The sequence below is a fragment of the Mustela putorius genome, unplaced genomic scaffold, assembly GCF_011764305.1.
Source record: "Mustela putorius furo isolate JIRA1106 unplaced genomic scaffold, ASM1176430v1.1 tig00001451_pilon_pilon_pilon, whole genome shotgun sequence".
NCBI classification, from domain to species: Eukaryota; Metazoa; Chordata; class Mammalia; order Carnivora; family Mustelidae; genus Mustela; species Mustela putorius.
In genome coordinates, this window is record NW_025421748.1 from 409,250 (window position 1) to 431,787 (window position 22,538).

Below are 22,538 nucleotides of genomic sequence, written 5' to 3' on the forward strand. Positions count from 1 at the left end.
CGCCTTTCTGGTGCTGAGGGAGTGGAGGGTCTGTAACTTGGGTCTCCTTCTCTCCTGAGTGTAGCCTGAGACTGACTCTAGAGCAGGCCTTCCTGTCTCCTGACACCTGAAGTTTTGGAGAACAGAATTCAGGGCTTCGTGAACTTACATGAGGAAAAAAAAAAAAAAAAAAAGAGTGTACTTCTTCTCACTAATCTCTGGCTGAAGATTAAGCTTTCTTGTGAATAGAAACAACAAACTACTGTAGGAGCCATCCCTGGGCTTTGCACCAGTAGAAACCACAAACATTTCTTATCATGTTACAATTGTTATATCTTAAATTATCACTTGTAGCTGGTAGACCTGAATAAGATGCACATTATATCATTGTGTCACAACTTTTTAAAAAGTTGTAAATTGGGGTGCCTGGGTGACTCAATGGGTTAAAGCCTCTGCCTTCGGCTCAGGTCATAATCCCAGGGTCCTGAGATCGAGCCCCACATCGGGCTCTCTGCTCAGTAGGGAGCCTGCTTCCTCCTCTCTCTCTGTCTGCCTCTCGGCCTGCTTGTGATCTCTGTCTGTCAAATGAATAAATAAAATATTTTTTTAAAAAAGTTGTAAATCGTATTGCATAATAGTTTCCTTTGTAATGCTATGTGTTTGATGCATTTGGAAACATTGCTTTGAGAAGCATTCTTGGACTTCATCGGACCGCCAAAGAGGTGCTGAGCACAAGACAAATTAAGACCCTTGTTTTAGAGGAAGATACACAGGGTCAAATAAGGCCCCCAGGAGGTAGAAGACAAGTAGTAGCCCAGTCCCGCAGCTCCCTTCCCTTCCCTAGCTGAATCCTCTACCCTCCCTGTTCTAAGCCTCTGAGAACTTGTAGGACTCGCAGCCCATTCTTACTTTAATGCTTTCAACTCCTGTCTCAGCTTCAACATAGCTACTTGCATAGCGTAATTCATCCATTCAGTCGTTCCTTTACTCACCAAATATTTGGGGGGACCTATTCAGAACTGAGTACCATTCTAGATTTGGAGCTAGAATAGTACTCAAAACAAGCAACAGACCTTGCCTTGCAGAAATTATGTTCTCGTGGAGAGAAACAGACCGTGGGCGGAAGAAGTAAATAAGTAGAATGTATGGTATGCCTAATGATGATGGAGGGGAAAACAAAGCAGGGAGGGAAAATAGGGCTTTGCAGGAAGGGGTTTTTAAAGAGAATGGACAGGGAAGGCTGCGCTGTCTGCATACAGACTGGAAGGGAGTGAGCGTAACAGTCATCTAGGAGTCCAGGCTTGCGGGCACAGGGAGTGCCAGAGTTGCAAAGTGCCCGGTCTGTTGGAAGAAGCCAGAAGCCCAGCATGGCTGGAGGGGGGCAGCCATCATGGGGAGAGCTCAGAGTGAGGTTGGCTTGTAAGGGATGGGAAGGAACACCACACGGAGTGTTGGATGCCACTCAAATGACTTTGGTTTCTTTGAGTAAAATGGAGGCCATTGAAGGTTTGGGCAGAGGACTGACCTGCTGGGACATGTTTTAGTTTCTAGATCTCTGGCTTTGAAGTGGAGAAAAATGAAACAGCGCAAGAGCAGAAAAAGGAAAAACCTTGAGATTTTTTTATTACTTCCACTTTTTTACAATAACCTCCCAGTGAGTCTCCTCACCATCACCAATTCAGTATCCACACTGCTGCCCGATTAAATTTTTTTTTAAGGCCTTATATCCAAATGGGTTATGGGGATAATTACAAATGTCAGCTAACAGGATTGAAATCCAAAATGTACCACAGATTTATAATTTCTTCATTCTTAATATACTATAAGCTTCGAACAAATGAAAGTATCCCATACCTCCCTTGCCATTTGGGGAACTCTGGTTTAAACAATCTGTAACACGTGGGGCTCCTGGGTGGCTCAGGCAGTTAAGCCTCTGCCTTCGGCTCAGGTCATGATCCCAGTATCCCAGGATGCAGCCCCGCATCAGACCCCCTGCTCGGCGGGGAGCCTGCTTCTCCCACACCCACTGCCTGCCCCTCCCCCTACCTGTGCTCTTTCACTCTCTCTGTCAAATAAGTAAATAAAAATTTTCTTTAAAAAAATAAAATAAAAAATCTGTAACATGTAATGTAATCTGGTCAACCAGACATATAATGAGTTTTCTCTAGTTGCCAAAGACTGTATTAAGTACTAAGACTACAAAGCTGAATAATTCAGGATTCCACATTTCTTTTTCCCAGTTCAGCTTTTTCCCTTACTTCTTGTAGCATTTCATTCAATATGTATTTTTATCCCTAATTTCAAGACCTGTATTTTACCTGTAAATGAATGGGTCAGACTGAATGGTTTGTAATATCTCTTCCATTTCTGCATTCTACACCTTCTAAATCTGTGATTTGAACACTAATATGGATTTGTGCAAATACGAAGCAGTCTTTGCTGAGAAATGCAGGAACTTTGAAATTACTTTATATCCAAATAAACTAAGCTTCAGACAGGCCTGAGTGCAATATTTACACTTGGATAAACTATCCAATCTCCTTGAATTTATCTCTGTGGACTAATCAATCCATAAAATAGGGATGCAAATACTACTCACTTTATAAAGTGTTAGGAAGATTAAGTGTAAGGCACTTAAACAGACGGATTCAGAATAAGCTCAAAATGAGTGTTCTCATTCGGGGAGCCTAAATACAGGTGACTTGCCTATCTGGAAGAGTATTCCTAAATATTCTCGAGTTCGGTAAATTATGTTTGTCCTCATTTTACAAAAAAAAGTTAGTGAACACGTTGATGATGGTGAATGTATTTTCTGCTCATTCTCATCGTCCTCAGTCAGGAGCTGCACTTTGAGATTCTTTGGTGGCAGATGAGTGTGGCTGAGTAGAACCATCTCCTATCTTACGTCCTCATTGCTCGGCGTGGTACCGAACAGCACAGCTCTACCGTGTGTTTGCCGGATAGACAAACAGACGATCAATTGGTTGAGTGAATGAAAAGGATCCCACAAAATTGTTCATCCTTTATGCACTGGGAAAGAGAACGTCTTACTCAAGTCAGCGTTAATGAATAGTTGAGTAGGACCAGAATCCAGATTTGCCTACATGTTGGCATTTTTCCATAATTCCATCATCTTCTGTTTCTTACAATGACACAAATTCATGGCCGTGTTGCATTATGATGGACTTCACAAAACATGATACAATCACATTTTTTAACTTATCCCAGCAAGAATTCCAAGTACTAAGTGAAGTAGTTAGCATTAGTTTTCCTATTTTATTTTCAGAAAATGGACTAGGATTATGGACCAACTTTTGAGCGGTTTCCTTCAGTGTTACAATGCTGTCTCATCTTTTTCGAGTCAAGGATGGCCTTGGGACTCTGAGCTGGACTTTCCAACAGCACTCTGTAGCTGTTTTCCATTCCATTAGACCCGTTGTGATGATGGAATCCTATCAAGAAGAGTCCCTTTGAGATCTTGAGATAAAAAGTCCTGAATGTGTATCATTAACAGTTAGCAAAAGTCATACTTCCTTTTTATGTATCTTTCATCTTAATGATCTGAGTTTGGGCCAAAATGGAGAAATGCTCTCAGAAAAACTGCAAGGGTATGAAAAAACATTTTTGAGAGGGATAAAAATTGAGATATGTGACTTGAGATAAGGACTAGTGAAATGTGTCGGCTGGGCGTAAAGGAGCATTTTGAAATCTGGGATGCCAGTGTACCGATACTTAATGGGACAGGTGTTTTTATTATTTATTTTTAAATTTTTATTTTATTTTACTTTTCATTGTGGTAAGCTCACTTTTTAATCCTCACAACCTATTTCACTGCCGCCCCCCCCCCCGCCTCTCTGGTAACCATCACTTTGTTCTCTGTACTTAAGACTCTGTTAATGGTTTGTAGCCCCCACCCCGTCTTCTCCTTCACTCCTTTGTCTCTTAAAATCCACATATGGCTGAGATCATATGGGATTTGTCTTTCTCTGACTTATTTTGCTTAGCATTACACTCTCTAGCCCTTTCTATGTCCTTGCAAATGGCAATATTTCATTCTTTTTATGACTGAATAATACTCTGTTGTGCATACATACCACAACTTCTTTCTTCTGTATCCATTCATCTGGGCACTTGGGCTGCTTCCATCGGTCGGGTGTTGTAAATAATGCTTCTCTAAACATAGGAGTACATACTTCTCTTTGAATTAGTGTTCTTGTGTTTTTCTGGTAATTACCCAGTAGTACATGGGTCATAGGGTAGTTCTGTTTTCAATTTTTTGAGGAACCTCCATGCTGTTTTCTGCAGGGACTGCAGCAGTTTGCATTCCCAATAGTGCGGGATGGTTTCTTCGACATCCTCACCAACACTTGTTGTTTCTTGTGTTTTTTATTCTAGCCATTCTGACAGGTGTGAGGTGCTATCTCATTGTGGTTTTGATTTGTAGTTCCCTGATGGTGAGCATCTTTTCATGTGTCTGTTGGCCATCTGGATGTTGTTGTCTTTGGAGATATGTCAGTTCATGTCTTCTGCCCATTTTCTAGTTGGATTATTTGTTTTTGGGGTGTTGAGTTGTTTAAGTTCTTTGTGTATTTTGGATACTAACCCTTTAACAGAGATGTCATTTACAAATATCTTCTCTCATTCAGTAGGTTGCCTTTTAGTTTTGTGGTTGTTTCCTTTGCTGTGCAGAAGCTTTTTATCTTGATGAGGTCCCAATAGTTCGTTTTTGCTTTTGTTTCCCTTGCCTCAGGAGACATGTCTAGAAAACTGTTGCTATGGCCACTGTCAGAGAAATGACTGCCTATGCTCTCTTCAAGGATTTTTATGGTTTCAGGTCTCACATTTGTATCTTTAATCCATTTTGAGTATTTTTGTGTGTGGTGAAAGAGAGTGGTCCAATTTCATTGTGTTGCATGTTGCTGTCCCGTTTTCCCAACACTATTTATTGAAGAGACTTTTTCCAATTTTATATTCATTCTTCCTTTGTCAGAAATGAATTGGCCATGTAATTGTGGGTTTATTTCTCCGTTTCCTATTCTGTTCTGTTGATGCCAATACCATACTCTTTTAATTGCCACCACTTTGTAGTATAACTTAAAATCTGAAATTGTGATACCTCTAATTTTGTTTTTCTTTTTCAAGATTGGTTTGGCTGTTTGAGTCTTCTCTGGTTCCACACAAATTTTAATATTGTTTGTTCTAGTTCTGTGGAAAATGCTGTTGTTATTTTGATAAGGATGGCATTAAATCTGTAGATTGCTTTGGGTATTTTAGACATTTTAATAATTGTTCTTCCAACCCATAAGCACGGGATGTCTTTCCATCTTGAATTTCTTTCGTCGGTGTTTCATACTTTACAGAGTACAGGTCTTTCACCTCTTCGGTTAAGTTTATTCCTAGGTACATCATTGGTTTTGGTGCAATTATAAATGGGATTGTTTTTTTCTTCTTTTTTAAGATTTTATTTATTTATTTACTTACTTATTTACTTACAGGGCATGAGTGGGAAGGGGGCAGAGAAAGGAAGAGAGAGAACCTCAAGCAGATTCTGCACTGAGCATGGAACCTGAAGTGGGGCTCGATCTCGCAACCTGAGATCATAACCTGAGCAGAAATCAAGAGTCAGATGCTTAACTGACTGGGCCACCCAGGGACCCCAGGATGGTTTTTAATTTCACTTTCTGCTCCTTCACTAATAGTGCATGGGAATGCAGTAGATTTCTACACATTGATTTTATAGCCTGTGGATTTCCTGAATTTATTCAACAATTCTAGTAAGTGCTCAGTGGAGTCTTCCAGGTTTCCTATATAGAGTATCACGTTACCTGCAAATAGATTTTCACTTCTTCCTTACCAATTTCAATGCATTTTATTTGTGTCTGTGGTCTAATTACTGCAGCTAGGACTTTCAGTACTGTATTGAAAAGGTAAAGCTGTTTTACACCATTGAATAGGATGTGAGTTCTTCATGAATGGCCTTATTTATGTTGAGATTTGTTCCTTCTAGACCTACTTTTCAGAGGGTTTTTATCATGAATGGGTGCTGTACTTTGTCATTTGCTTTTTCTGCATCTATTGAAATGATCAGGTGGTTTTTATCTTTTCTCTTATTGATAAGATATATCATGTTAATTGATTTGCAAATATTGAACCACTCTTGCATCCTGGGAATAAATCCCACTTGGTCATGGTGTATGATTTTTTAAATAAATACATTGTTGGATATGGTTTGCTAATATTTTGTTAAGGATTTTTACATCTTGTTCATGAGAGATATTGGCCTGTACTCCTCTTTTTTTGTAGTGTCTTTATCTGGTTTTGGTATCAGGGTGGTACTGGCCTCATAGAATGAATTTGGAAGTTTTCCTTCCTAATCAATTTTTTTGGGAATAGTTTGAGAAGAATAGATATTAACTCTTCTTTAAGTGTTTGGTAGAATTCACCTGTGAAACCATCTGGTCCTGAGCTTTTGTTTTTTGTGAGTATTTTGATTACTGATTCAATTTCCTTGCTAGTAATTGGTCTGTTCAAATTATGTTTTTACCTGCTTTAGTTTTGGTAGGGAATTCATCCATTTCTTCTAATTTGTCCAATTTGTTGGCATAGTTTTTCATAATACTCAGTCACAATTATTTGTGTTTCTGTGGTGTTATTTCTTCTCTTCCATTAGTGATCTTCTTTATTTTGGTCCTCGCTCTCCCTCTCTTTCTCTCTCTCTGTCTAGCGAGAGATACATCAATATTGTTGATCTTCTCAAAGAAAGCTCCTGGTTTCATTGATCTTTTCTCTTGGGTTTTTGTTTGTTTATTTATTTTAGTTTCTATATCATTTATTTCTGCTCTAATCTTTATTATTTCCTTCCCTTTTCTGACTTGGGGTTTGGAGTTTTGTACAGATAAAAACTTTGTCTCCTTTAGGTGTAAGTTTTGGGTACTTATTTGTGATTTTTCTTGCTTCTTGAGATAGGCCTGTATTGCTGTCAGCTTCTGTCTTAGAACTACTTTGCTGCATCCCAAGGATTTCGGACCAGAGTGTTTTCATTTGCATTTGTTTCCATGTAATTTTTTATTTCTTTGATTTCTTTCCCAGTCTTTAGTTAGTAGCATATTACTTAACTTCCATGTATTTGTGCTCTTTCCAGATTTTTTACTCACGGTTGATTTCTAGTTTCATAGTGTTGTGGTCAGAAAAAATACATGGAGTTGACTTGAACTTTTTAAAAAATTTGTTGAGACTTGTTTTGTGGCCCAATATGTGATCCATTCTGAAGACTCTTCCTGTGCCCTTGGCAAGAATATGCATTCTACTGTTTTAAGATGGATATGTCTGTGAAATCCACCTGGTCCAGTGTGTTATTCAAAACCATTGTTTCCTTGTTGATTTTTTTTGTTTGGAGGATCTGTCCGTTGATGATATTGGGGTGTTGAATCCCCTACTATTATTCTATGACTGTTGATTGTATCCTTTATGTTTGTTATTAACTGTTTCATGTATTTGGGTGCTCCCTTGTTGAGTGCGTAATATGTTTCATTGTTATATCCTCCTGTTGGATTGTCCCCCTTGTTATTCTGTAGTGTCCTTTGTCTCTTGTTGGAGTCTTTGTTGTAACATCTGTTTTGTCTGAGATAAGTGTTGCTACCCCAGCTTTCTTTGGATAGCCATTTACATCACATTTACATAAATATTTTTCTGTTCCCTGTGTATCTGCGGGTATCTTTCAGTCTGAAACGAGTCTGTTGTAGGCAGCGTGTGGGTCTTGTGGTCACCCTGTATCTTCGATCGGAGTGTTTCGTCCCTTTCCAGTCGGAGTAGGGATGTATTTATCATATTATTTGTTTTGTGATTGTGTTACTTGTGTTGTAGTTGTTTCTATAGATTTTCTCTGATCCTTTCTTCTCTTGTTCTCTTTCATGGTTTGCTTTTTTTAATGATATACTTGGATTCCTTTCTTTTTATTCTTTACATATCTATTACTGGCTTTGATTTACTGTTACCATGCAGTTCATAAATAACATCTTTATGATAGTTACTTTAAATTCTCTATCAGGCATGTTACTTACACCCATTTCAGTTCAGTCTCTTGCTGTGATTTGGTCATGTTCTTCCATTTGGGACAGATTTCTCTGTCTCCTCATTTTGTCTAACTCTTTGTGTCTGTTTCTGTGTGTTAGGCAAGTAGCTACTTCTCTTGTTCTTGATAGTAGCCTTAAGAAGAGTTCTTGTACTGTCCTGTGTTGCACTGTTCCCTTTTCTCCAGGAAACAATTCCGGGAGTGTTTCCTGTGTATGTTTCATGTGCTGTGCTCGTGAATCTTGGCCATTTTCCCTTCAGCCCAGTGGTCTGCAGAGGCTCTCTCTGCCTGTTGTGAGCAGTGGTTGGTACCCGGCATCTTAACAGCCTGTCTGCTTGTGAAGTGAGAACTGCCCAGCTGCCACTGGGACTGAGGTCCCACAAAACTCACAGGTTGGGAGATGTGGTATAGGCAGGATTTGTGCTGGTATTCTCGGGGAGAGTGTCTGTAGCACTGGAGTAGGACTGGGAAGGGTGGACCTAGATGTGCACTGGTAGGGGGCAAGGGGGGGAGTTGGCACAACTAAGTTAGGTAAGGAGTGTTGGTGCCTGGTTCCTACAGTTGGCTTTTGTTTATGCTGGAGGGCAGGGATGGGAAATGGTGCCTGCCAGCTCCTCTGTTCCCTCAAGGGGTCACACCATGATTCCTGTCTCTCTGTGAGTAAATTATTCTCCCTCCTGCCTACCCCTGGTGTTTTTCAAACTGCTGGTTCCGTGCTGGATCCCCAGGGACTGTTTGTCCTGCTGTCTCTTTAAGGACGGACTCCGCTTCTTAAAACCCTCTGGGCTCTCCCAAAGCTGAGCTTGCTGATTTTTAAAATTCTAGGCTTTAAGTCCCCCTGGTTGTAACAACTCCAGAAATTCAAATGTTATGGGGATTCATCCCCCCCCAGCCCCCACTAGGCTCCCAGGTGCAAAAGTCTATTTTTTGCCTCTGTCTACACTACTGACTCCCTCCCCAGCAGACAGCCCAGCCCCTTTCAGTCCCGGACCACTGTCCTCACCTTCGTCCCTCCTTTGCTGTGGCTTCCTCCCTCCGTTTAGTAGTGGGGTTTCTTCTGCCAGTCTTCAGAGGCCTTTATGGCTGATTTAGACTGATGTGTTACCTAGTCATATCCAGGGGAGGAGGTGAGCTTAGGGTCCTCTACTCTGCTATCTTCCCCAAGTAATTGTTTGAAGTGTCAGCCTGATCGTGTTACGGCCCTGCTTAACACCATCCTTTTGCTTTCAGTGTTTACTGAGTGCTTAAAACTGCTCAGCAACACAGACAAGGCCCTGGATGATCTCGGCCCTTTCTTACCACGTGGCAGCACTTTCTGCATCTCTGTTTTAAAGTGTAAGTTTTATTAATATTCAGATGTGGTGAGGCCCACAGACGAGATGATCTCTACGGAAAGAAGAGTGACTGCGCTCAAGCTGGAGCACACCATGCCATGCGGGGCCGTGTGGGGAAGTTCCACTTCCGTTAGGAGGGAGAAGGCCTTGGAGGTGTTGAGGGGAGCGTAGGCAAGAGCATTTTTGTGGTTTCTTTGGGAAGGGCAGGGGAGACAGGCTAAGCAGGCTTAGGATTGGCTCATTTAAATCATTTCGGTGGGCTCTAGGCTGTAGGCGGCTATTGTAAGTTGTCTGGATGTTTGAGGCAGGGGAGTATTGGCTTGGAGTATCCCTGCCTGATGGAAGAGGTGACAGCGTGTGGGGGAAACTGAACTGGTGGGTCTCCCGGTCAGCGAGGCTCCAGACGGCAGACAGCAGAGTAAAAAGTCTTGCTTAATTCAGCCTCCTACTCTCACTGGCTATGCTCCAAGCAGTTCTAAATAACTTGCAATTTCTTACTATTCCAATGTAAATTCCCTTACCCTCTTCCTGGAGAACAATAATCTCTCTCTTAACTTAATGATTTTCTTGGTGAAACTTCCTTGACCTTCCCGCAGACTTATGACCCTGCCGTGCTTGTCCAGTGTCGCTTAGTGCGTTGTATGGTGGCTGTTCGTTCACGTGTGTGACTTCCCACTCTCCTCCCCATCAGGCTTTGAGCCCCTCGAGGACTGGGATTGTTCTGTTCCTCTTTGATTTTCTCGAGTCTGTAGCCCAGCACAGTGCATGGCGTTGTAGCTGATCTGTAGTACCCATTTGTTGACTGAAATGAAAAAGTGAATGAACAAATGAGTCCTACACTAGTCGTAGCTTTGGGAGAGTTTCCATTCTGGAGACTTATTTTGTAAGAGTGAGCCAAAGCCCCCAGATCCCAGCTCTATCACTGCCATGAAGTTGCTATAAAATTGAATGATTTATGCTGTTCCTTCCAACTATAATTAATATTCTGATTTTTTTTTTTTTTTGCTGAACTTCCGGTAAATCATATCTTTCAAAAGATTTCCTTTCCAAAATCATGCACATGATTTTGATTTCTATATAAAATATGTCCCATAAAGTGTATTGAGATGGTTAAGATCGCAGGTTGTGATCTGAGTTCCAGTGCCACCTATACCTCGAGTGGCTTTGCTCTCTCCGTCCAGGTATGCACCCTTTGAAGACCTTAAGTTTTCCGTCTGTGGAATGGGGATGATAGTGACATCTACTTGGTGAGATTATTCATGGGGACGCCCCAGCACAGAGTAAACACTTGGAACCAGCTGGCAGGATTATTGTCATCGGGGGCTAGAGTGCCACGCCTGTAACTCGTGACCTCCTGTTCTCTCACAGTGTGGGGCCAGGGCTTACCGGGCGCAGGAGCATTGCCTTCGGGAAAGAACAGAAATAACACACATGTAGCTTCATGTATTTAGCTTTAACCATTTTTGCGTATTATTGTTCTTATCACATTTTACATAATAAATTAAGTCAGTGGAAGAGCATCTTTTTTGTGTTACAATTACCTAGGCTGTCTGGTAAATTAATTCTTTCACAGGGGTTAAAAATGTAGGGGAGGGGAATAGGAAGACGGTCATTTTATGAAGTCTGTAAAAACAGAGTAAGTTCTATGTCTGTGGGCTGTTACTGTTGAGGTGTAATTCATATCCTAATACAACGCACCCATTCAAAAATGAACAATTCAGTGGCCTTTAGTATATTCACACCCTCGAGCAATCATCACCACCGTCTATTTTAGAACATTTAGAATATCATCTCAAAAATAAATCCCATACCTTCTGCTCTTCCCCTCTGGCCCCTCAGTCCTAGGCAACCACTGATGGCCTGTCTGTTTCTAATGAGTTCCCTGTTTTAGACATTTCATATGAGCAGAATCATGTAATGTATGGCCTTCTGGGACTGGCTTCATTCCTGTACTATAATGTTTTCAAGGTTCATCCTTGTTGTACTATGTACTCAGTAGTTCCTTTTATGGCCCCGTAATACCCCGTTGTATGGTTCTGCCACATTTGTTGGTCTGTCTGTCTGGACGTTTGCATTGTTTCCATCTTCTGGCTGTTATGAATAATGCTGTTATAAACACTGTGTGCACGTTGTTATGGGAGTTTGTGTGTGTGGCTAGGAATACTGTTGTGGGTCATGTAGTAACTCTAGATTTAAATATTTGAACAGATGCTAGTCTGTTTTTCCAAAGTAGATACACCATTTTGCATCACCACTAACACTACTTGAGGGTTTGGGTGCTCTACATTCTCACCAGTACTTGTTTTTAATGAACTTTTTGATGTCAGCCATCTCAGTGGTTCTGATTTGCATTTCGCTGTTGACTAATGATGTCAAGCATCTTTTCATGGGCTTATTGGCCATTTTTTTTTTCTATGAAAAATTATCAATTAATTCCTTTTGCCTATTTTTAATTGGTCATTTGTCTTTTTATTACTGAGTTGTAAGAGTTCTTTATATATTCTAGAACTACATGCTTATCAGATCCAATTCATAACTATTTCCTCCCATTCTGTGGATTCTTCTCACTGTCTTCATGGCGGGCGTCCTCTGCAGTACAAAAGATTTTAATTCTGACAGAGTCTGATTTATCTGTTTCTTTCTTTTGTTACTTATGCTTTTAATGTCATATTTATGAACCCTTTGCCAAATCCAGGGTCATGAATGTTTTACCTGGTGCCATCTTCTAAAAGTTTCAAAATTTCAGTTTTTACTTTTAGATATTTATCTACTTTTAGTTATTTTTTGCATGTGTAAGGGTCCAGCTTTGTTCTTTAGCTTGTGGCTATCTAGTTGTGCCCACATCATTTGTGATAAGAGTGCTGTCTCCCCATTAGGTGGTTTTTGCACCGTTGTTGGGAATCCGTGGGCAGGAGATGTATGGATTCATTTCTGGGCTCTCAGTTTCATTCCCATGCTCTATAGGTCTCTCCTTCTGCTGTGTATATATTTTGATTTTGAAGCATTTTATTACTTTTGTCTTGTTTTTCTTTAAAGAATATTGACTTCCAAGAAGATATATGATGTATTTTTTTCACAGTTTTTGAGTCCTGTGTAATTTTATAGTCATGATGCTGGAGCTTAGCAGACATGAGAAATAGTGATTCATCCAGAATTACATGCTTCAGTGTGAGCATGAGCATGAATTCCAGGTATTACATAAGCCAGAGTTTTTCTAAACGCTAGTCCTATTTTTCATTTTAAGAAGTTACCTACTTTTCCCAAGTATTTTTTTCAATTTGTAAAGCAAATACACAGCCCCTTACTTGCTTCTAACAATAAATCGGTGAGATGTAGGTACCATTATCTCCTGCCACTGCTGTTTTGTCTTTGTCATGTTATCTGTAAGGAAGCTGAGGTGTGGGCATATGCAGAGATTTCTCCGGAGTCACTCACTCGGCTTACACCAACTCTGAACAGACTCCTCACTGCTTTCTGTTCTCTGACCACTCCACTTGGTTTGTTTAGAAAGCCACATTTTATTATTTCAAGGGCTCTTTGTAAAGCCTGGTTCCATTTTGAATTTTTTTAATGATTCAGAATCTCAATAGTATTATTTCTTCAAGTCGTAAGTGCATATCATGCAAGAAACATGCTTTGAATACACACAATGCACCTAAGAATCGAATTATCCTGTTGGGTGTGCTCTGGTCTCTTCTCTCCAGTTGCTGTCTGTGATAATAGTACCAATAAAAATACTTCGAAGATGAGAGTAAGTGACGTTCTAGGCATAGGTCTCAAAAGATTCGTTACATGACATCCCCGTTCATTTCAGAACCCAGCATGAAACTGTCACCCACGGAATATGAACTTTTAAAAATACGCTTGCCTGTGTGCCTTTTTGGATTTGGCACTTTTCCTGACTCCCCTAGTATTCTGAATTTTGTTTTCCCTGCAAGGTTTTTGGCTTTGCTCGCTCTGGCCTTAGCATCTTACTGGGGCTGAGTACTCTGTACCCCTCTCTCTCCCACCCCCGGCTTCTTGTCCCTTGCCTTTTATTCCGTGTGTGCCAGCTTGGTCCCACAGGGATTGGAAACTTTTGATGAGGACTATCTTTTTTTCTTCCATAATGGACCTTTCCTTTTGTTTTTTTTTTGGGGGGGGATGTCTGTACTTTTGACATTTAATTGGTTTTCATTTTCCCATTCCTTCTATCAGCAGTGTTTTTGCTTCACCCTTCTCCAGTATGTTTATCTGAATGACTTTCACAAAAAGTTTTTCCTTTCAGTCTCTTCTTTTTCTCTCATTTATTTTCATTTTATTTTTAAAAAAATCCTCCCTCATGTTTTTTTTTTTTTTTTTTTTTTTTTTTTTTTTTTTTGCTGCTTCTTGACTGCATTAACTGTGCTCTACCAAATGACGCTTGAAGATCTCTTAGCTTAATATTTTACCTTTTTTTTTTCTTTTCCCATTTTCCTTTTTTACATAGGGGAAGTCACTTGTTCTGAATATCTTCAAAAATCATCTTATTCCAATCAGACATGTTCTTATCACAGTCAGAAGGAGGGGCTAGAGCTCCCCGAAGCAGTGCACACTGGGGGTAGGGCACAGCCAGCAGCTGGAGCCACTAGCCTTTGAAAATCCCAGGAGGTAGCAGCATGTGCCAGGCCTTATCTCCCTACTGCACACGGGCTGCTTGTCAGTTTCAAATGTCAGCCGCTGGTGGCATTGCTTACAGACAGTAGGCTTTGTGTTGAGATAGAAAGAAAATATTTTTAAACCTTCTTGGGACCCTGGGAAATTACCATTTTTGGACAAGAATTAGCCTGCCACCTTACCAGTCTATCAGTAGGTAAAAGCCACTGACACCAGGGCCAGGTCTGAGCCCAGGATCAGTTACAGTTGGCATGAACAGTACAAGCCACGGTGTTCTCAGGATGTTGTTATTAAGGCGTTTTATTTTTATCTCGGTGAGATAGTCCTACCCTTGGAAGGCCAAAGAGAGGGACTTTGGGGGCCCTTAAACGTAACCATGTGACAGGTGCTACTCTTTCACCTTCCTGTATTGATTTTCGTAAGTGACAAGACAGCAAATCTGTAATCATTGCTTCTCTGTAGTAAGTACAGGCATGATTCTTTTGAAAAGACTTAATTAAAATATAATGAAACTGTTACCCCACAGTACAAATAATTTAGGAACTGACTCTTGTTAAAAGAATTCTGTACTTCCCGTGGGGCTCCTTTCAGTAGTGCTTCAAAAAAGAGGTTTCCCCAGAATGGAGGTTCCTCAGGAAGTTGAAACTAGAGCTGCCCAATGACCCAGCAATCGCACTACTGGGTATTTACCCTAAAGATTCAAATGTAGTGGAACGCCTGAGTGGCTCAGTTGGTTAAGCAGCTGCCTTCGGCTCAGGTCATGATCCCGGCGTCCTGGGATCGAGTCCCACATCGGGCTCCTTGCTCGGCAGGGAGCCTGCTTCTCCCTCTGCCTCTGCCTGCCATTCTGTCTGCCTGTGCTTGCTCTCTCCCCTTCTCTCTCTCTGATAAATAAATAAAATCTTTAAAAAAAAAAAAAGATTCAAATGTAGTGATCCGAAGGGGCACGTGCACCCCAGTGTTTACAGCAGCAGCGTCCACAACAGCCGAGCTGTGGGAAGAGATGAGACGGACAAACGGGTAGAGAAGATGCAGTATTTATATACAAACCGTGGGAGCTTACTCAGCCATCAGAAGGGATGAGAGCTTTCCATTTACATCTGGCAGGCATGGAATTGGGAGGTATTTTGCTGAGTAAAATAAGTCAACCGGAGAAAGATAATTATCATATGGTTTCACTCCTATGAGGGATATGAGAAACAGTGTAGAGAACCATAGGGGAAGGGAGGGAAAACTGAATGGGAAGAAACCAGAGAGGGAGACAAACATGAGAGACTCTTAACTATGGTAAAGAAACCAAGGGTTACTGCAGGGGAGGTGGGTAGAGGGAGGGGGTAACTGGGTGCTGGGCATTGAGGAGGGCACGGGATGCAGCGAGCGCTGGTGTTCCATGCAGCTGTGAATTATTGAACTCTACATCTGAAACTAATGATGTACTGCATGTTGGCTAATTGAACTTAACTAATAAACACACAAAAAAGAGGTTTCCCTACATTTTAAGTTAAACCTAAATTTAACACATTTAATGTGGAAAGTGAAATATGTATAATGAAATAATGTATAGAAATATGTATATGTGTATGTATAGAAATATGTATAATCCATGTATACACATCTGTACATATATAGAAATATGTATAAATGGGTAAAACAGCCGGCCCTACCTCCCAGAAGGCTGTGCATTTCGGAATGGAGCATGTGACCTCTTACGATGCCTTACTCTGTTGTCTTTCTGAAGCTTTGCTGCCTGACTCTCTTCAGGGCAAAGAAATGAGTTGGTGAGGCTCAGTAGGTCCTCTTAACCCTACTCATTTCTCGGATCTCTGGGCATGTGGAGTGTACAGAATCACTGCAGAGTACATTTATGCAAAGGAGAGCGGAGGGTACTGTTCTCTCCTCTCTCCTGCAGGCACAGTCATTCCTGTCCGTCACCACCGCCTGCCCCAGCTTTGAGTAACTTTTGCCTTCGTTTGAATGATCATACCATTGTCTTATCACCCGTCGCTTACCACCTGTCACTTGGCCTGTGCTCTGTGTATAGTGTATCTTTGATGGATGCTCCTCACCTCCTGGTCGAGATACTCCAGTTAGAGGACCTGTGTTACACCTTGTTGCTGTCTCCAGAACCAGAAAAATGCTCGAACACAGAGTGCTTCCTCAGCCTTGGTAGGAAACCACGGGATCTTGTTAACTGCAGATTGTCATTCAGTCGGTCTGGGTGGGGCCGGAAAGGCCACCTCCCCGACAGACAGACTCTGGGGCAGTGGCACACAGCTGGTCTGCAGGCCACACCTCCAACGCCCTGTCTCTGGCAGAATTTCAGCAGATGCCTGTTGGTGATGCTGTTGGTTTAAAAAAAAGGGGGCGAAGGATTTAAATTTTGTTAAATGCTTCATTTGTCTGCAATATGAAAACTGCAGTAAGAAGTGAACATATTTTTAAGTCAGTTTCTGTGAATAACTGAAGATGTGGGTTGTCTCTTTTACTCTTTTTTTTTCTGCCTTGTCTATCTGAGCTATAGAAATGGACTTTAACTTATCCATTTCAATAGATACCAGACCGAAGGAGATTACATACGAGTAGCTCCTATTTTGGCTTCATTAGATTTGGGCTCCAAAGCAAAAGCTTTTATAACACATTTCCAGTCATCTGAATTATCCATTCCTTAGATTTATCCATTGTAGCTTTGAGGAACACAGGTGCAGTTTTCCAGAAAAACCCAAATTCTGCCGGTATCACCTTTTAGGGGCAAGAATTGTGCATAAACTTACTATAAACCCAATCAAATCTTTCCTTCCTCTTTTTTTTAATGGAATTCAAAAGTGGTGAGCAGGGAGCCTGCTTCTCTCTCTGCCTCTGCCTGCCTTTCTGCCTGCTTGTGCATGCTTTCTCTCTCTCTGACAAATAAATAAAATACTAAAAAAAAAAAAAAACTACCAACAAGCAATGAATCTAAGTCCCAAGACTTGGATGGCAACCGAGAACTCCTCTGCCAATAGCAGAGGTCACTGTTCATGGCCCTGCTCTCCCAAACCGAGAACGCATTAATGGTAATCTGGGAGTTTGCGCTTCAGGCTTTGATTGTCACTACTAGAGTATGCAAATGGAACTCGCTTTTCTGTTTTTTTAAGATTGGCATTATTTTTTTTTAAGATTTTATTTATTTACTTATTCATGAAAGACAGAGAGAGAGGCAGAGGAAGAGCCAGACTCCCCACTGAGCAGGGAACCCGATGCGGGACTCGATCCCAGGACCCTGGAATCATGATCTGAGCCCAAGGCAGACGCTTAACCATCTGAGCCACCCAGGCGCCCTTTCCTGGTTACTTTGTAGAAACAGTCTACTTCCCTCCTGTGAAATGTGAAGTACCAGCTGCCATTCGGCATGCGTCGGCCAGCCTGCTGGTGTGTGTCCCTCTCCCAGAAAGGGCAGCTGCCTCGCAGAGTGGCTAAGAGCTGCGTGGCATCCAGCACACGGTCAGGGAACTGTCCCACCACTGTTGATACTGGACAGTGTTTTTACGTCTGTTGCAAGGAGCACTGGGTGTTACACACAAACGAAGAATCAGGAACACTGCACCAAAAACTAATGACGTGCTGTATGGTAGCTACTGTGACACGGTAGAGAATAAATAAATAAATAAAACTTTTTATGTCAAAGACATTGTCGAGACCAGATTTATAAGTAAATCTTTGTGCAAGCTTTTTTATTATTAACTTAGAATACATTCTTACAGGTGGAATTGCTGGGTCAGAATATAAAAGGGTTCATTTGTGTCTAATTTGTTTTATGCTTTCTGAACTACAACCATAGTTTAACAGGCTTCGACCTAAACAATGACACAGTTTCCTTTGTAAAATATTTTGTCTGAATAGCAAGAAGTGCATGAATACACAAAAGAGTTACGTAATATCTGGGAACTAATTAACCCAAGGAGATAGTAACAGGCGGCATCACAATGAGCAGCATTTATCACCGGGACTTGCCGGCGTCCACTGCTCGTTCTGTTCTGGTCTTGCCACATTGGAGGTACTAGGTTGTACATGTATACATAAAACAGGTCACACATGAAATTTAACTGAGAATGAATGGCTGGTTCCCAAAACATTTGTCTTTTAATTTTTTCCCTCCTGCAGAGAATTTTATTTGGTAAAATACTCTGCAAGGAGTGTATACTCTGTCAAGACGACCAAGGAAAATATACTCTGTCAAGACGACCAAGGAAAATACAGGAAAAGCAAAGCGTGTTAACTGTTCCTTATTTAGCGTAAGGAGTACGTAGATGAGCAAATCTTGGCAGCGTGCTAATTTGTTATATTGCAAAGCTAGCTATTTATCAGGTTTTAAAAGCAGAATTAAATATATAAATGATTATATTTTGAAAGAGACTGAATTAGATGAGTCTGTGTATCATAGTGCTGATTTAAATACAGGAGTCCTTTTGGTATAGCATATGAAATAAGTCAAATGGCAGTACAAGCATTTGATGAGTTTAAATAGTTCTCTAAAAGAATATGAATCTGGGGGTGTGTGGATGCTCAGTTGGTTAATCCTCCAACTCTTGATTTTGGGGCAGGTCATGATCTTGGGGTCATGAGATTGAGCCCTGAGTCAGGCTCCTCGCTCAGTGGAGCGTCTGGTTGAGAGTCTCTTCCCTCTCTCTCTGCCCCTCCTCTGCTCACACACTCTGAATAAGTCAGTCAGTCAGTAAATAAAATCTTCACAAAAGAAAAAAAGTCTTTCACAAGGTAAGATATTTAGCACATAGAACGGCATGTTTCTGATTTTTAAGAGTGCGTGCAACAAGTCTGAAGTTACATATCACTGTAACAGTTAAAATACCTGTCAGTGGAGGAGGAGTCAAGATGGCGGAGAAGTAGCAAGCTGAGACTGCTTCAGCTAGCCGGAGATCAGCTAGATAGCTTATCTAAAGATTGCAAACACCTGAAAATCCATCGGCAGATCGAAGAGAAGAAGAACAGCAATTCTGGAAACAGAAAAACAACCACTTTCTGAAAGGTAGGACCGGCGGAGAAGTGAATCCAAAGCGACGGGAAGATAGACCCCGGGGGGAGGGGCCGGCTCCCGGCAAGCGGCGGAGCAACCGCGCACAAAATCAGGACTTTTAAAAGTCTGTTCCGCTGAGGGACATCACTCCAGAGGCTAAACCGGGGCGAAGCCCACGCGGGGTCAGCGTGGCCTCAGGTCCCGCAGGGTCACAGAAGGATCGGGGGTGTCTGAGTGTCGCAGAGCTTGCGGGTATTGGAACGGGAAAGCCGGCTACAGAGACAGAGCCGACAGTAAGCTCGCAGCTCGGGGTGACCTTGAACCGGTCGCAGGCTCGGTGAGCTCGGAGCGCGGCCGGAGGTCAGGCAGACGGGAGTAACTGGGCGCGGTTCTCTGAGGGCGCACTGAGGAGTGGGGCCCTGGGCTCTCGGCTCCTCCGGGCCGGAGACCAGGAGGCCGCCATTTGTATTCCCGTCCTCTGGAACTCTACGGAAAGCGCTCAGGGAACAAAAGCTCCTGAAAGCAAACCCGAGCAGATTACTGACCCCGGCCCCGGGTAAGGGCGGTGTAATTCCGCCTGGGGCAAAGACACTTGAGAATCACTACAACAGGCCCCTCCCCCAGAAGATCAACAAGAAATCCAGCCGAGACCAAGTTCACCTACCAAGGAGTGCGGTTTCAATACCAAGGAGAGCAGCAGAATTCCAGAGGAGGAGAAAGCCAAGCACGGAACTCATGGCTTTTTTCCTGTGATTTTTTTTAGTCTTGCAGTTAATTTAATTTTTTCTTTTTCATTTTTTTTTTTTCTCGCCTTCGGGTAAAATTTTTTTTTAACTGTTACCTTTTTTCTTTTTTAACGATTTTTTACTAGTTTTTTCTAATATATATATATATATTTTTTTTTACATTTTTCTTAGGTGTTTTCTTTTTTTAAAAAATTCTTTTCTTTTCTTTTCTTTTTTTTTCTTTTTCTTTTCTTTTTGTTTTTTTTTTTTTTTTCTTTCATTCCTTTTTGAACCTCTTTTTATCCCCTTTCTCCCCACTCACGATTTTGGATCTCTTCTAATTTGGTTAAAGCATATTTTCCTGGGGTTGTTGCCACCCTTTTAGTATTTTACTTGCCACTTCATTTACTCTTATCTGGACAAAATGACAAGACGGAAAAATTCAACACAAAAAAAAAGAACAAGAGGCAGTACCGAAGGCTAGGGACCTAATCAATACAGACATCGGTAATATGTCAGATCTAGAGTTCAGAATGACAATTCTCAAGGTTCTAGCTGGGCTCGAAAAAGGCATGGAAGATATTAGAGAAACCCTCTCGAGAGATATAAAAGCCCTTTCTGGAGAAATAAAAGAACTAAAATCTAACCAAGGTGAAATCAAAAAAGCTATTAATGAGGTGCAATCAAAAATGGAGGCTCTCACTGCTAGGATAAATGAGGCAGAAGAAAGAATTAGTGATATAGAAGACCAAATGACAGAGAATAAAGAAGCTGAGCAAAAGAGGGACAAACAGCTACTGGACCACGAGGGGAGAATTCGAGAGATAAGTGACACCATAAGACGAAACAACATTAGAATAATTGGGATTCCAGAAGAAGAAGAAAGTGAGAGGGGAGCAGAAGGTATACTGGAGAGAATTATTGGGGAGAATTTCCCCAATATGGCAAAGGGGAACGAGCATCAAAATTCAGGAAGTTCAGAGAATGCCCCTCAAAATCAATAAGAATAGCCCCACACCCCGTCACCTAATAGTAAAATTTACAAGTCTCAATGACAAAGAGAAAATCCTGAAAGCAGCCCGGGAAAAGAAGTCTGTAACATACAATGGTAAAAATATTAGATTGGCAGCTGACTTATCCACAGAGACCTGGCAGGCCAGAAAGAGCTGGCATGATATTTTCAGAGCACTAAACGAGAAAAACATGCAGCCAAGAATACTATATCCAGCTAGGCTATCATTGAAAATAGAAGGAGAGATTAAAAGCTTCCAGGACAAACAACAACTGAAAGAATTTGCAAATACCAAACCAGCTCTACAGGAAATATTGAAAGGGGTCCTCTAAGCAAAGAGAGAGCCTACAAGTGGTAGATCAGAAAGGAACAGAGACCATATACAGTAACAGTCACCTTACAGGCAATACAATGGCACTAAATTCATATCTCTCAATAGTTACCCTGAATGTGAATGGGCTAAATGCCCCTGTCAAAAGACACAGGGTATCAGAATGGATAAAAAAAACAAAACCCATCTATATGTTGCCTCCAAGAAACACATTTTAAGCCCGAAGACACCTCCAGATTTAAAGTGAGGGGGTGGAAAAGAATTTACCATGCTAATGGACATCAGAAGAAAGCAGGAGTGGCAATCCTTATATCAGATCAATTAGATTTTAAGCCAAAGACTATAATAAGAGATGAGGAAGGACACTATATCATACTCAAAGGGTCTGTCCAACAAGAAGATTTAACAATTTTAAATATCTATGCCCCCAATATGGGAGCAGCCAACTATATAAACCAATTAATAACAAAATCAAAGAAACACATCAACAATAATACAATGATAGTAGGGGACTTTAATACTCCCCTCACTGAAATGGACAGGTCATCCAAGCAAAAGATCAGCAAGGAAATAAAGGCCTTAAATGACACACTGGACCAGATGGACATCACAGATATATTCAGAATATTTCATCCCAAAGCAACAGAATACACATTCTTCTCTAGTGCACATGGAACATTCTCCAGAATAGATCACATCCTCGGTCCTAAATCAGGACTCAACCGGTATCAAAAGATTGGGATCATTCCCTGCATATTTTCAGACCACAATGCTCTAAAGCTAGAACTCAACCACAAAAGGAAGTTTGGAAAGAACCCAAATACATGGAGACTAAACAGCATCCTTCTAAAGAATGAATGGGTCAACCGGGAAATTAAAGAAGAATTGAAAAAAATCATGGAAACAAATGATAATGAAAATACAATGGTTCAAAATCTGTGGGACACAACAAAGGCAGTCCTGAGAGGAAAATATATAGCGGTACAAGCCTTTCTCAAGAAACAAGAAAGGTTTCAGGTACACAACCTAACCCTACACCTAAAGGAGCTGGAGAAAGAACAAGAAAGAAACCCTAAGCCCAGCAGGAGAAGAGAAATCATAAAGATCAGAGCAGAAATCAATGAAATAGAAACCAAAAAACAATAGAACAAATCAACGAAACTAGGAGCTGGTTCTTTGAAAGAATTAATAAAATTGATAAACCCCTGGCCCGACTTATCAAAAAGAAAAGAGAAAGGACCCAAATAAATAAAATCATGAATGAAAGAGGAGAGATCACAACTAACACCAAAGAAATACAAACTATTATAAGAACATACTATGAGCAACTCTACGGCAATAAATTTGACAATCTGGAAGAAATGGATGCATTCCTAGAAACATATAAACTACCACAACTGAACCAGGAAGAAATAGAAAGCCTGAACAGACCCATAACCAGTA

General features: G+C 41.2%; 1 protein-coding gene across 2 annotated transcripts in view; it reads left to right on the forward strand.

The window, feature by feature from the left end:
* Positions 1–22,538, forward strand: part of NME7 (NME/NM23 family member 7) — a 245,071-nt gene that overhangs the window by 132,053 nt on the left and 90,480 nt on the right. The window contains exon 11 of one of the 2 annotated variants that reach the window (XM_045087758.1): positions 16,061–16,185. The exons of the other annotated variant lie outside the window; for it this stretch is intronic. Coding sequence (XP_044943693.1) covers positions 16,061–16,185 — 125 coding nt within the window. The remainder of the gene's footprint in view (positions 1–16,060; positions 16,186–22,538) is intronic. 2 annotated transcript variants of the gene reach the window in all.